Below are 15,703 nucleotides of genomic sequence, written 5' to 3' on the forward strand. Positions count from 1 at the left end.
ATATCCCAACTCCAATACTCAATGCCCTGACCCATGAAAGCTAGCATGCTGAAAACCTTCTTCACTGTCCAGTCTACTGTGACTCCACTTTCCAGGAGTTATGAACCTCTATCCCTAGATCTCTTTGTTCTATAACACTCCCAGGGCTCTACCATTGACTGTGTAAGTCCTGCCTGGTTTGACCCATCAAAATGCAACACCCTGCATTTATCTAAATTAAACTCTTGTGTCAACTTATTACAAATCAAAATGCTGGACGATAAACAGGACTAGATATTTGATTTGTCATTAATGGTAATCAGGGGACAAATGACAATCAGGGCCCTGGGAGAACACCCTTGCTCTGCAATCGGAATAGTTCCATGGGGCTTTTTATGTGTGCTGTCTTGTGTATGTTGGTTTTTGTGGATGATACCACGGATCAATTTATGGTCACTATTGCTTCTTGCTGGAATCAGTCGACATTACTGATGCCAAGTGAGGAGCAATGTCCAGAAGGTAGTCTTGTTTTTTTTTAAATAATGGAATATGTTTATTACAGGCTATTTAATTGTTCGGGGCTTGGTTAACAATTGTTAGGGGCTTGGTTAGCACAGTTGGCTGGGGGAGCAAGGGTTCAATTCTTGCACATGGTAAAAGCAATGACTGCAGATGCTGGAAACCAGATTCTGGATCAGTGGTGCTGGAAGAGCACAGCAGTTCAGGCAGCATCTTCCAGCACCACTGATCCAGAATCTGGTTTCCAGCATCTGCAGTCATTGCTTTTACCTTGTTGATTTTAACCCTACTGCGAATCCTCTTGCAAGGATGCCTGCCTTGAAGAAGTTTTCCTCCTCTCTCTACAAGAATCTCAGGGAGTCCCTCTCCCACTGCAACTCCCAGGTCATTTCCTCTGCCCTGAAGCTCTTCGACCATGTTGTGAAACAAACTCGGTACCACAGCCACATTTGCTCACCTTCATCCCCTCCCCCACTCACCCATTGTACTCCAAGCTACTTTCTCCCCACCCTCCTCTAGCTTATCTCTCCACGCTTCAGGCTCACTGCCTTTATACCTGATGAAGGGCTTTTGCCCGAAACGTTGATTTTGCTGCTCCTTGGATGCTGCCTGAACTGCTGTGCTCTTCCAGCACCACTGATCCAGAATCAATTCTTGCACTAGCTGAGATTACCATGAAGGTTTTTCCTTCCCAATCCCGCCCCTTGTCTGAGGCGTGCTGGCCTTAAGGTTAAACCACCATTAATCATCTCTCTGTAATCAGACAGCAGCCCTATGGTCTGGTAAGACAATGATGACTGAATCATTCGTTATGTCACATTGCATCTTTTGTGAGGCATCAGGCTGAACCCAAGAGGAAATACTTTGACGCAATGGTCTGGTGGTATTAGGTTCAAATCCTGCCATGACAGACGGTGGAATTTGAATTCAGTTCTGGAATTAAAAGTCTAATGATGATTATGAAGATATTATCAATTGTCAGGTAAACCCATGTGGTCCTTGACCTGGTCTGGCCTTCATGTGACTCCAGACCTACAACAATATATAGCACAGTGTCTCAGTGGTTCATACTGCTGCCTCACAGCCTCAGGGACATGTGTTCAATTCCAGCCTTCAAATCCAACCCAATTCTGTTCGCCCACTGTCTGCATGAGTTTCCTCCCACAATCCAAATATGTGCAGGTTAGGTGGGTTGGCCATGAGAAATGTGGAGATGGGATGGGAGTGTGCGATACTGTTCAGAGGGTCTGTGAAGACTTGATGGGCTGAATGGCCCATTTCTGCTCTGTAGGGTAACAATGAATGTGGCTGATGAATATCTGTCCTCTGGGCAAGCAGGGATGGGCAATAAATACTGGTCTAGTTGTGATACCTACATCCTGTGAATGTCGAATAACTACAAAGAAGGAGGAGAGTGGAGGATCTAAGTGAAATTATGATCCTGGTTGAGTTTACTGTGCTCTGATGGTGATTAAAAGTGGTGGTGTCTCTTGTGTTATTACATCTTAGTCCTTTATCAACAGCATCATTGAGCAAACTGCACTTTGTGGATTTAGAGTGTGTGATTAAAACAGCAATATACTGCTTCCCCGTGCCAGTTAGCTGCTCACCTCAAACAAGTGTAACCTCTGGTGATTTTTTTACCTTCTGTTCGTTGTCAGGAATCAGTTCCCCAGGAACCCGACAGCTGTACTGTATCTGAGAGAGACTTTACGCTGTTCTCCCTTTCTCCCTTTCTCCCCCAACATCCCCCATTCTCTTTGTCTTTCTTTCTCTCTCTCTTTCTTTCCACCCCACCCCTCGCTCTCTCTATCTCTGTTTCTCTCTTGCTCTCAAGTGCCCCTCTCTCCCTTTCTGTGTTTCTTTGTCTCTCTGTCTGTCTGTCTGTCTATCGCTCTCTCTCTCTATCTTCCCCTCCCCAACTCTCTCTCCACTCTCTCTCTACCTCTCTACCCCCTTCTCCCTATCTATCGTTCTCTCTCTGTCTGCCCCCCATCATTTTTCTCTCTCTCCCCTTTCTCCCTATTTATCTCTGTCTCTCCTCCCTCCCCTCCCACTCTCCCTTTGTCCTTCTCTCTCGACCTGTGCCGTGACTGTCAGTATTCATGTTATCACGCAATATCTGTTCTACAGGAATTCCTGTGCATTTGTATAGCACCTCCCACAAACTCAGGATAGCTCCAAAGCTCTTTAGTGAGTTTCTAATGAAATGCAGTCCCTGTTTCATCACTGAAAACATGGCAGATAATTTGATTAGATTAGATTAGGTTAGGTTACTTACAGTGTGGAAACAGGCCCTTCGGCCCAACAAGTCCACACTGACCCGCTGAAGCGCAACCCACCCAAACCCCTACATTTACCACTTACCTAACACTACGGGCAATTTAGCATGGCCAATTCACCTGACCCGCACATCTTTGGACTGTGGGAGGAAACCGGAGCACCCGGAGGAAACCCACGCAGACACGGGGAGAATGTGCAAACTCCACACAGTCTGTCGCCTGAGGTGGGAAATGAACCCAGGTCTCTGGCGCTGTGAGGCAGCAGTGCTAACCACTGTGCCACCGTGCCGCCCAAGAGTTCAGGACTATTGGAGAAAAGGTGCACAGCAAGACTCAACGATGAGGTCATGATGAGATTCTGGGTGAATATTGTGGAGGGGGAGGGGGAGATGCCCTCTGCTCCATCACACCCGCCCCACCCCCTCCGAGAAGGATGATGGGACTACAGGCTAATGGCTCACCCAAACACTGGTGCTTCCAACTGTGCAGCACTCCTTCAGGATTACACTGGGAGTGTCAGTCTGGAGCTTGGGATCAGGTCTCTTGAATTCATGACCCTCATTGATTCAGAGGGTCCTGTCCAAACTCCCGACAATTTTATATTTGCAAAGAAAAGCTTGGTGTTGGGAAGAGAAAGATGCAGACTGCAAATCTATTTGGATCAACCTGCTTTTTGGGAGATGAAACGGAAATGATGTTTCTTTCTGTCTCACACACACAGACATACACACATACAGAACACAAACAGATGCACATATACACACATACATGCACACGTACATACACACATACACACACATGCACAGACATACAGACACACAAACATACAGAACACAAACAGACACACATATATACACACACACATACGTGAACACACAGATACAGACACACATACATGCACACAGTTACACACAGACACATGCACAGACACACACATGCACAGACACACAGACACACACACATACAGAAAGCAGACATACATATACACACACACATGCATGCACACACAGATACACGCAGACACACATGCACAGATATACAGACACACACACAGACACATGCACACACAGAGACAGACACATACAGATAGACATACAAACACACACACATGCATGCATGCACATACACACACACACACACACACACACACACACACGGTTATGCAGTAGTTGGGTTTTATGGAGGGAAATTGACGTCAATCATGATAGCTACAAATAAATATTCTCCATGATCAAAGTCCAATGAACTGGATTTACCAAATGATATTGTCCTGTGCTAAGGCAAATGGAGCTCCCTTTCAAACCAGGCAGCTTTAGAAAATTTCTGTTTGTAACTTTTATACTTCTGATTCGTACCTCAAATTTTGTTAGATTATTTTTGCTGTTCTGTGATCTGACTGAATGGCGGAACAGACTTGAGGGGCTGAACAGCCTCTTGCTGTTCCTATGTTGTGAATCTTTGGAACTCTCCTCCAAAGGTTGAGGAAGCAGTCCTTGAATATTTTTCAGGCGGCAGTAAATAAATTCTTGTGAAACAAGACAGGTTACCAGGATGGATTGGAATGTCAATTTCAGACTGCAATCAAATTAACTGTGGTCTCTTTGAATGGAGGAGCAGGTCAGATGGGCTGAATAGCCTACTACACCTTGTTCGTGTATTTGCATATTCGTAACTCCCTTCTGAACAGCACGCCAGATGTCCCTAAGCTCCACATAATGCAGTGGTTCAACAAGGCCGCTCAGCACCACCTTCCCAGGGCAATTGGCAATGGTTAATAAATACTGGCCCAGCCAAAGATGCTCACATCTTATAACTGAGTGGGAAAACATATCTAGCCTCTGATGTGTAGCTGTAGGTACAATATTTATATGGCCAGTCGAATTTAGTTTCTGGTCAATGGTAACACCCACGTGTGGGCGGCACGGTGGCACTGCTGCCTCACAGCGCAAGAGAGCCGGGTTCAATTCCCGACTCAGGCGACAGACTGTGTGTAGTTTGCACATTCTCCCCGTGTCTGCGTGGGTTTGCTCCGGTTTCCTCCCACAGTCCAAAGATGTGCCGGTCAGGTGAATTGGCCATGCTAAATTGCCCGTAGTGTTAGATAAGGGGTAAATGTAGGGGTATGGGTGGGTTGCGCTTCGGCGGGTTGGTGTGGACTTGTTGGGCTGAAGGGCCTGTTTCCACACTGTAAGTAATCTAATCTAATCTTCTGAGTGTCAATAATTGGATTTTCACCAATGGCAATACCATTGAACGTCAGGGGAGACAGTTAGATGCTCTCATGTTGGAGATAGTCATTGCGCGGCACTTGTGTGACGTATATGTTACTTGTGATTTATCAGTCCAGGACTGGAATGTTAGATACTGTGAGGAGAACTATATAATTGTTGTCAGCAGTACAGAACACATCATTGCATGACTCACAAGAGAGTGAGTTTTTATGAGACAATTCTGGTGCAGATTTGATTTGCCTTTGTCACTATCTACTAACATGCAAATGAAACTGCAAGCTCTCCTTACGATTGCAGAATATGATTGACAGGGTCATATTTATTACATGCCTCTTGATATTCAGAGGAGATTGTGACAAACCTTTCTGAATAATGGTGTTTACAATTACCTGACAGTCTGGATGATCTCATTGGAACACACAAAATTCTTACAGTGCTTTTTCAGAGCAAATGCGGGAAGGTTGTGGGGTGGGGGTGGAGAACCAGGGGAATAGTCTCAGAATAAGATAGAATCCATTTAAGACTGAGAGAAAGAGGGATTTCTTCATTCAGACTTTGAAAAATCTTTGGAATTCTCCAGAGTGCATCGGACGGTCAGCCTTGAATAAGTTCAAAACAGAGATCAATAGATTTCTAGATTTTAGAAACATTAAGGGGTTAGAGTAGGAGAATTGTATTGAGGTAGAAGATCAATCAAGATCTAGCAGAATTCTTGGGGAGGCACAATGGACTGAATGGCCTACTCTTTATCTAAGAGGCTTCACCTATCACCCCTGTGTTTTACTACTTCTGATTGGCTACCTGAGTTCTTGGATTTTAAAACTTCTTCAGTTCAAAGCTTTTTAACATTCTTTCTTGGGAAGTGAATATCGCTGGCAAGGCCAGTGTTTAAGGCCAATCCACAAATGCCCTGGGACATAATTGCTGACTAGCTTATTTCAGACGTAGCCAGTTAGGAGTTTTGAGCAGACTGGCAACAACACAGTGTATGAGAGACACGGATGTTTCATAGAATTCGTACAGTGTAGAAATAGGCCATTTGGCCCAATAAGTCCACACCAACACTCCGAGGAGTTTCCCACCCACACCCATTCCCCTAACTTATACACGTAACCTACACATCAAAACAGTAGCTACTGGCGACCGTGTAACTGTTGTCAATGAATATAAAAACTCAACTGGTTCTGAATGTCCGTTAGGGAATGAAATCTGCCATCCTTACCAGGTCTGGCCAATGTGTGGCTCCAGACATACAGCAATGTGATTGACTTTTAACTGCCCTCTGGGTAATTAGGGATGGGCAATAAATGGTGACTTGACCAGTGATGCTCACATCCCATGAATGAATATTTTAAAAAGTGTAATTTATTGCATGTTAGCGATTAAACATGTGTTAACTAGTTAAACCTTGTTACTGGGGAGGAGACCCAGAATATAGATCTTCACTCCACAGGTCCACACCGACCCTCTGAAGAGAATCCCACCCACACCCAGTGGTTAGCACTGCTGCCTCACAGCGCCAGAGACCCGGGTTCAATTCCCGCCTCAGGGAACTGTCTGTGTGGAGTTTGCACATTCTCCCCGTATCTGTGTGGGTTTCCTCTGGGTGCTCTGGTTTCCTCCCACAGTCCAAAGATGTGCAGGTTAGGTGAATTGGCCATGCTAAATTTCCCATAGTGTTAGGTGAAGGGGTAAATGTAAGGAAATGGGTGTGTTGCTCTTCGGAGAGTCAGTGTGGACTTGTTGGGCCGAAGGGCCTGTTTCTACACTGTAAGTAATCTATTCGAATCTAATCTAAGGCTCTAAGATCTTTTGCCTTATCCTCACCCAATCCAGCATGGCATCATCAGGTTGGGTGGAGCTAATACAACCTCCAAAGATAATGCTTTCAGAACAATGAACTTCCTCTAGTGCACAGAATGACAAAAATGTCATGCCTGATATGAGACCATTCAGCCCATTGGTTTCAGTACTGTCTGTCCAAATGAGCATCATCACTTAAAGCCATGCTCCTGCCTTTTCCCCAAATTCCCTAAATGTCCCTCCTGAATGTCTCAATTGAACCTGCCTCCACCTCAATTCCAGGAAGCGCGCTCCCGAATCGTGAGAAAATGTGCTCTTTTGCATATCAACTTTGCTCCTTTTGCAAGCCACTTGAACTCTGTGCCCTCTGGTCCTTGAGCCTTTTGGGAAAACTCCCTCCTTGTTGCCTGCCCAGCCCTCTCATGGTGTTTGAAAATCCCTGTCAGATCTCATCTCAACCTTCTTGTATCTGAGGTGAGCGTGGCCAACCATTCCAGTATATCCTCATGACTGAAGTGCCTTATGCGTAGAACCATTTCTATAAACTGCTTCTACGGTCTCTCCTTTGCACTCACATCCTTCCCTTGATGTGGATCCCTGACCTGTACAGAATGTTCCAGCCGAGGTATCCATGTAAATCCAATATCACCTCCTTATCTGTGTACTCCATACTCCTGTTAATAAAGCATACAGTGCCCTGCACTGTAAATATGTTTTATTAACATCTCTCTCCAATTTCTCTTCCACTTTCAATGGTCAACAGAGTGGCACGCTGTGTCAGTGGTTAGCACTGTTGCTTGGGACCCAGCCTCGGGTGACTATCTGTGCACAGTCTGCACATTCTCTCTGTGTCTGCGTGGGTTTCCTCCTGGTGCTCTGGTTTCCTCCCATGGTCCAAACCTATGTAGGATAGGGTAAAAACAATGACTGCAGATGCTGGAAACCAGATTTTGGATCAGTGGTGCTGGAAGAGCACAGCAGTTCAGGCAGCATCCAACGAGCAGGCAGCTGCCCGTTGGATGCTGCCTGAACTGCTGTGCTCTTCCAGCACCACTGATCCAGAATCTGTGTAATTAGGGTGGATTGACCATGCTAAATTGCCCATAGTGTGCAGACTGGGTGGATTGGCCATGGTAAATACAGGAATGTGATGGGTCTGGATGGGATGCCCTTTCGAGGGGCAATGCGGGGTGGATGGGCAGAATGCTTCGACACTGTATGGATTCTATTCTATCACAGCATACATATGTTCGGGTCCAAAACAGAAACTGCTGGAAAAGCTCTTGTAGCATTTGTGGACAGAAATCAGAGTTAATGTTTTGGGTTGAGTGTCTCTGCTTTCTCTCCAAAGATGCTGCCAGACCTGCTGAGCTTTTCCAGCAATTTATGTTTTTGTTCCTGACTTACAGCATCCACGGTTCTTTTGGTTTTTACACTCAGGTCCAGCTGTTCCTTTCCTCTTATGACTGGTAACCCCTTATGTTATATTCTCGGTCTGTGTTCTTGCTATCCTTAGCAAAGTTAAGAAAATGGAGTTAAGATGAAGATCAGTCCTGATCTATTTTAAAATCTGAGCAAGCTCAAAGAACAATAAGAGCTTCTGCTGTTCCTATGTTCCTAACTTGCTGGTGCACTGATTCTTGTATCTGTTTTATCAGCTCAATATTCCCACACCCGTCCATAGGTGCGACACATTGATAATGATCTGACACAGGGAATTGGACTTTTAACTTCTTAGAAACACTCCCTTTACATATCTGAAAGAAAAATATTTATGTGTTGCTTTGTGGCAGATTGTAGGTATGGAGGTCAAAAGATAAACTGGAAAGAAGAGAGGCCATAAAGATACAAATTCCATTTATATAACACCTTTAACCTAATAATGAGTGGTGCTTCACAGGAGCATTGGCAAACACAGTTTGACATCGACCAAGATAAGGAGACTTGAGGATGGGGTTTGATCGACCAGGGAGCATTTTAAACGAGAAGAAAGAGACAGAGAGTTATAGGAGAGAGTCCTCAGGCTTTGGGCCAGTGGAAATCAGAGAATTCTCAAGAGGCCAGAATTAGAGCAACACAGAGAGCTTGGACCTTGAAGCCTTTTTACTTTGGAGCAGTTACAGAGATAGGGAGGGAGAAAGGCGAAGGAGGGATTTGATTACGAGAATGAGAACTTTAACATCAAGTGTTTCAAGATCAGGAACTAGTATAGCTCTGTAAACACACGGTCAGGCATGACTGGGCCTTGGTGCAAGTGAATTAATTGGTGAGCTCCCTCAGTACTTCAGGTCTTTCTTTCTGCTGTATTTTGTCTTTGGTGTTGTGACATTTCCATCAATTTTGATAACTCTGGGGGTCATATAAACATATGAATTAATCATCCCTCGAAGCTGCTTTGTTCGGTGAGGTCCTGGCTGATCTCACTGTGGCCTCAACGTCACACTCTCCTCATCCCTTTAGCTACTCTCCTTCACATTCCCTCTATCTCTTTAGTTAGTTTCCTTCACATTCCCTCTATCCCTTCAGTTAATTTCCTTCACATTCCCTCTATCCCTTTAGTTACTCTCCTTCACATTCCCTCTATCTCTTTAGTTAGTTTCCTTCACATTCCCTCTATCCCTTTAGTTACTCTCCTTCACATTCCCTCTATCTCTTTAGTTAGTCTCCTTCACATTCCCTCTATCCCTTTAGTTACTCTCCTTCACATTCCCTCTATCTCTTTAGTTAGTCTCCTTCACATTCCCTCTATCTCTTTAGTTAGTTCCCTCCACATTCTCCCCCCATCCCTTTAGTTAGCCCCTTCCACATTCTCTCTATCCCTTTAGTTAGTCTCCTTCACGTTCCCTCTATCCCTTTAGTTAGTCCCTTCCACGTTCACGCTATCCCTTTAGTGAGTCCCCTCCATATTCCCTCTATCCCTTTAGTTAGTCCCCTCCATATTCCCTCTATCCCTTTAGTTAGTCTCCTTCACGTTCCCTCTATCCCTTTAGTTAGTCCCTTCCACGTTCACGCTATCCCTTTAGTGAGTCCCCTTCACATTCCCTCTATCTATTTAGTTAGTCTCCTTCACATTGCCACCTATTCCTTGAGTAGGTCCCGTCCACAATCTCTCTATCCCTTTAGCTCATTCCCTCCACATTCCCCTCTTCCTTCAATTAGTTCTCTCCACATTCCCCCCATCCCTTTAGTTAGTCCCCTGCGCATTCCCCCAAGAATTCCAAAGACCCATGACCCTCTGTGAGAAAAAAAGCCCCCATTTTCTCTATTTAAAATGGGCAATCCCTACAGTTTGGAATAGTGACTCCTTGTTCTAGATTCTCTCAGGATCTACCCTCGGGACCTTACCTGTTAAAATTGTCTCCTAACCTTCTGTCAGTGGATTTTTAAAAAATCACTCACAGGGTGTGGGCCTCACTGGCTGGGTTATATGTATAGCCCATCCCTAATTGAAATTACGTGTCAGGTACATTGCTTTGAGTGTGGATTCACATGTAGGCAAGACTGGGTAAGGACAGCAGTTTCCTTTCCTAAAGGGTCACGAGTGAACCAGTTGGGTACTACCCCCAAGTCCTCTGCATATTTTACCCGACAATTAGCAACAGTTTCACGGTCATCTTTTAACTTTTAATTTCAGATTTTTTTTATTGAACCCAATGTTCATCATCTGCTGTGGTGGGATTCAAACGCAGGTCCCAGGACATTAGCTGGACCTCTTGGGTTAATAATCTTACAATAATATCGCTAGGCTATCACCTTCCCATGTTAGCTTAGCCTAGCCTGTCCAACCTTTCCTCATCGTCAACATGTCCACTCCAGATATCAGTCCAATAAACCTTCCCTGAATTGCTTCCAACATATTTACATCTTTCCTTAAACAAGGAATAATGATATTGTCTAATATTAGAGGGCACGCATTTGAGGTAAAGGGGGGAAGTTAAGAGGAGATGTGGACGGACAAGTATTTTACACAGAGAGTGGTAGATGCCTGGAATACTCTACTGGGTGTAGTGGTAGAGGCACGTACGATAGGCGTGTTTAAAGGGCTTTTAGATAAGCACATGTTATTCACGTGGAAGGATATGGACCAAGGGCAGGCAGAAGGGATTAGTTTAATTAGGCATCATGTTCAGCACAACATCATGGGCTGAAGGACCTGTCCCTGAGCTGTATAGTTCTATGTTCTGTACTTGAAGGAGATCAATACTGTACATGGTACTCCAGATGTGATTGCAACATGTCGTTGACATTCCCATTTAAATGGATTAGCACGGCTGTAACTTTACCATTACCACAAATATTTTAATGTAGTAGCAGGAGACAGTGCATAATCCAGAGGCCCAGGCTAATCTCTGGAGAACTGGGTTCAATTCCCACAACAGCAGTTAATGGAATTCAAATTCAGTTAATAATATATTATAGAACTAGGTTCAGCAATAATGACTTTGAAATTGTTACTAATTGTCGTAAAAATCCATCCTTAGTTCACTGACATTCTGTAGGGAAGGAAATCTATCATCCTCACTTGGTCAGGCTTGCATGTGACTCCAGACCCCTAGCACTCTTAACTACCCTTGGAAATGGCCAGAACAAGACACTGAGTTCATGGGGCAGTTAGAGATGGGAAACAAGTGACTGGTTAGCTCATATCCCATTGCTGCCAGACCACTGAGCTTTCCCAACAATTTCTGTTGTTATTTCTGATTTACAATATTTGCAGTTCTTTCAGTTTTTAATTTAGAATCATAGAATCCCTACAGTGCAGAAACAGGCCATTTGACCCAACAAGTCCACACTGACCCTCCGAAGAGTATCCCATTTCCAGACCCATTTCCCCTACCCTATGACTCTACATTTACCCTTGACTACTGCAGCACCTAACCCAGATATCCCCGAACACTATGGGCAATTTAGCATGGCCAAACCAACTAAGCTGCACATCTTTGGACTATGGGAGGAAATCAAAGGCCCTGGAGGAAACCCATGCAGACACAAACTCCACACAGACAGCCACCCGAGGCTGGAATCGAACCCGGGTCCCTGGCGCTGTGAGGCAGCAGTGTGCAGCCCCGGTAGTATTGCAATCCAGTTCAGTAATTAAGCAAAGACCCTGTTCGAGTCAGTCTGATTGAGTGGATGTTTATGTTACTTTAGCACTTTCTGAAGGCGAGTTGTTCTGGCTGGGACTCTTTCATAATCGTCACTCTGCCCACTTGAAAGCAAATTGCTATCTGTGAAGTGTTATGAGACATTTCTGTGAGATATGATGACGCACTTGATAAATGTGAATGTATTCTTCTTAATGCATCTCTCTATATATAACAGTGCTGCTGATGTGTGAACTGAACGTTTTATGTGGGTGTATGTGAGACACATGAAACAGTACAAGGACAACTGTACCATCATTAAGTAAGGTCTGTAGGCAGGAAGTACTCGAAAGGTTTCAATATTGCCTCACTTCATGAGAAATTGACAGCAGCTTTTTGTTGGAGGACCAACTCCGGGTTTTACAGAGCATCGGACCAAAACCTGTCCTTAAAGGTGACAGAGGTAGTTGTGAAGGTTGTTGGGAAGAGCAATAGGAACTGCAGCTTTATGGAGACAGTGTCCAGTACAAGACGATGAATTCTTGGTCAAACTTTATCAATCAATTGTCAGGCTTTTGTAGCAACAATACTGCCAATTCTGCACTGCATACTTTACAAAGGATTTCAAAGTCTCAGAGAAGCTAGGGAGGGGAGTTGCTGGAAATGGGACCAGGAGGGTGGGACTTCAGTGATGTTGAAAGATCTGTAAGGACATGTCTATTTATTTTTGTGCTTTCTTTAAACTGTGGACTGAAATGCAAAGGAATTCTGGCCTCCCTGCTATAGGGAAGATATTGTGAAACTTGAAAGGATTCAGGAGAGGATGTTTTTGTTTCAGCTATAGGGAGAGGCTGGATAGGGCTAGGGCTGTTTTCCCTGGAGTGTCAGAGGCTGAGGGGTGACCTTATAGAAGTTTATAAAATCATGACGGGCAGGGATAGGGTGAATAGACAAGGTCTTTTTTCCCAGGGTAGGGGAGTCCAAAACTAGAGGGCATGGGTTTAAGGTGAGAGGGGAAAGATTTAAAAGGGATCTGAGGGGCAACATTTTCACAGAGAGGGTGCTGCGTGTCTGGAATGAACTGACAGAGGAAGTACCAGGAGATGATACAATTACAACAGTTATGAAACATTTGGATGGGAATGTGAATAGGAAGGGCTTAGAGAGATATGGGCCAACTGCTGGCAAATGGGACTAGATCAATTTAGGGTATCTGGTCAGCATGGACAAGTTGGTCTGAAGGGTCTGTTTCCGTGCTGTATGACTCTATAACTCTTGTCAAAATCTAGGAATTTCCAAGGCTGGCTGCATTGTTGAAAGTAAAGAATTTATTACTTTTTGTGAACCTGTTGGTGTAGCTGTTGGTTCCAGCAATGTGGAGATGAACTGGAGCTGAGGGGTTGTTTGTGAGTGAAGCTGATTGATGTGGACTGGGGACCAATTATCAATGACAAAGGTGCTCGACTTGACAACAACAAAGTCATTGGTTGTCAGGTGGCTGAACAGTTTGGACTATGAATGGACAGAGAGAAGCATAGTCAGAGCAGAAGAGAAACCGAAAAGCTGCAGCAGCCAAAAATCCTCTTCTTGTCAGTCCTCTGCAGTAAGCCACTTTAAACAGAAGAAAATCAGCAGATCTTTCTTTTGGCAGAGGCTGCAAGTTGTGACTTTGAACTGGATAAGTAAATCAGCCACCCGCGACTTCTTGCAAACCAGTAGAAGCATTTAGTAAAAAGGTTGGGGAAAAATCTTTGGATTAGCAAGGGGGACAATGTGGACAAAGACTACAAAACTGTTTTCACTATTCCCATGTTTTCTTTTCTTCTTGTGTTGTCTGTGTAAGTCTGTGTGTGTGTATCTGTGTGTGCACGTGTGTGTCTATATGTGTGTGTATGTCTCTGTGTGTGTCTGTGTGTCTATGTGTCTATATATGTGTGAATATCTGTGTGTGTATGTGTATGTCTGCGTGTCTATGTGTATCTATGTGTGTATGTCTATATGTGTATGTCTGTCAATGAGTGTGTGTGTCTGTGTGTATGTCTGTCTATGAGTGTGTGTGTGTGTATGTCTATGAATGTAAGTGTGTTTCTATGTGTGTCTGTGTGTGTATGTCTATCTATGTGTGTATGTCTGTCTATGAGTGTGTATATGTGTGTGTGTGTGTATGTCTATCTATGTGTGTGTCTGTCTATGAATGTGTGTGTGTCTATGTGTGTCTGTATGTGTATGTCTATCTGTGTGTGTATGTCTGTCTCTGAGTGTGTGTGTATGTGTGCATCTTTGTGTGTGGCTGTGTGCACCTACGCTGTGTGAGTATTTATGGAGGGGTTTGCTTATATAGAGATTAGACTTTTAATTTGTACAATTCCATTTATTTAGTTCATTTACTTGTAGCTAATGGCCCGTAATAGATAATGATTTTTTTGCATGTTTTAAATTAACCTGGATCTGACAATCAAGTGATTTGGGGATTTTTGCATATTTCTTTTAAAAACTTTAACCTTTTTGACAACTCCAGAAAGAGTGGAGGATGATTTCCAACCCACTGTTGCTGACAGGTGTGACAGAGTGGAAAAACTGGGATTGTTCTCCTCTGAGCAGCGAGGCTTGAGGGGAGGTGTTCCAATTCATCAAAATTCTTGATAGAATAGGGAGAAACTTGCTTAACCAGCAGGAGGGGTTGGTAACTGAAGGATATGTTGAAAGGAATTGGGGAAAGAATCAGATGGGAATATGAGGAGGAATGGTTTTAGGTAGCGAGATGTGGAATACATCGCCTGAAAAGCTGGTGGAAGCAGATCAATAGCTTTCAGAAAGGAATCAGATGGGCAGATAACCCTCCCCTTTGCTGTGCATGTCGGAGAGTTCAAGCTGAGAGTTGCTTGGTTGCTAACTCAATATTTAATTTTGTATTTCAGCTCCCAGAGCCATCATTTTGGGTCTATATTTTGCTGTTCTGCTTTTCCTCTACCTGGTGCCTCTCGGTATGTATTCTCCCTGCATCAAAGAGAAGGGGACCCTGGGGCCAAAGCCAGCCATTATTGGACACAGAGGAGCACCAATGGTACGTCATTCTTTGAGTGGGTCTCTCCATACCTTACCAGCCTCTTATAGCTGCCCATCAAGGTGTCAGTGGGGAACACAGGATTGAGCTCAAATTCCACACTTGACATTTGAACTCACAAGCCAAGCTGCAAGGAGAGATGGTGGCATAATGATCAAGTCCCTTGGCTAGTAACTCAGCTGAATGCCGTGGGGATCATGAGTTCAACTCTCATCGTGGTTGAGTTTTTTTCTAAGAAATTACTAAAGTCTGCAGTTGAAAGCTAATCTCAATGATGATGCCTATTACCAATTGTCATCAAAGTCCACCAGGTTCACTGGCGTCCCTTGAGGGAAGGAAATCTGCTTCTCTTATGTCATCTGGTCTACATGTTACCCCAAACCCTTTCTCAAATGGCTCTCACAAACCAGTCAGTCCAGGAGTAATTAAGGATGAAGAAGAAATGCTGGCTTTGCCAATGATACCCAACACCATGCTGAGGGGCTGCTGTAGTAAGGAAATGCTGCCTGCAGGCAGAACTTTAAACTGAGGCTCTTTACTACCCTCTAAGGTGGACATGAGAGACCCTGAAGTGATGGTGGCACTGTGGTTCAGTAGTTAGCACTGCTGCTTCACAGTGCCAGGGACCTGAGTTCAATTCCACTCTTGAGTGACTGTCTGTGTGCAGGCTGCACATTCTCCCTGTGTTTGCGTGGGTTTCCTCCCCAGTCCAAAGATGTGCAGGTTGGGCAGATCAGCCAT

At 44.4% G+C, this 15,703-nt stretch overlaps 1 protein-coding gene across 4 annotated transcripts in view; it reads left to right on the forward strand.

Moving 5' to 3' along the window:
- Positions 1-15,703, forward strand: part of gdpd4a (glycerophosphodiester phosphodiesterase domain containing 4a) — a 91,908-nt gene that overhangs the window by 50,922 nt on the left and 25,283 nt on the right. For all 4 annotated transcript variants that reach the window (XM_060826890.1, XM_060826891.1, XM_060826889.1 and 1 more), the window contains exon 8: positions 14,817-14,962. In XM_060826890.1, the coding sequence (XP_060682873.1) occupies positions 14,817-14,962 (146 nt within the window). The remainder of the gene's footprint in view (positions 1-14,816; positions 14,963-15,703) is intronic.

The sequence above is a fragment of the Hemiscyllium ocellatum genome, chromosome 6, assembly GCF_020745735.1.
Source record: "Hemiscyllium ocellatum isolate sHemOce1 chromosome 6, sHemOce1.pat.X.cur, whole genome shotgun sequence".
Lineage (NCBI taxonomy): Eukaryota > Metazoa > Chordata > Chondrichthyes > Orectolobiformes > Hemiscylliidae > Hemiscyllium > Hemiscyllium ocellatum.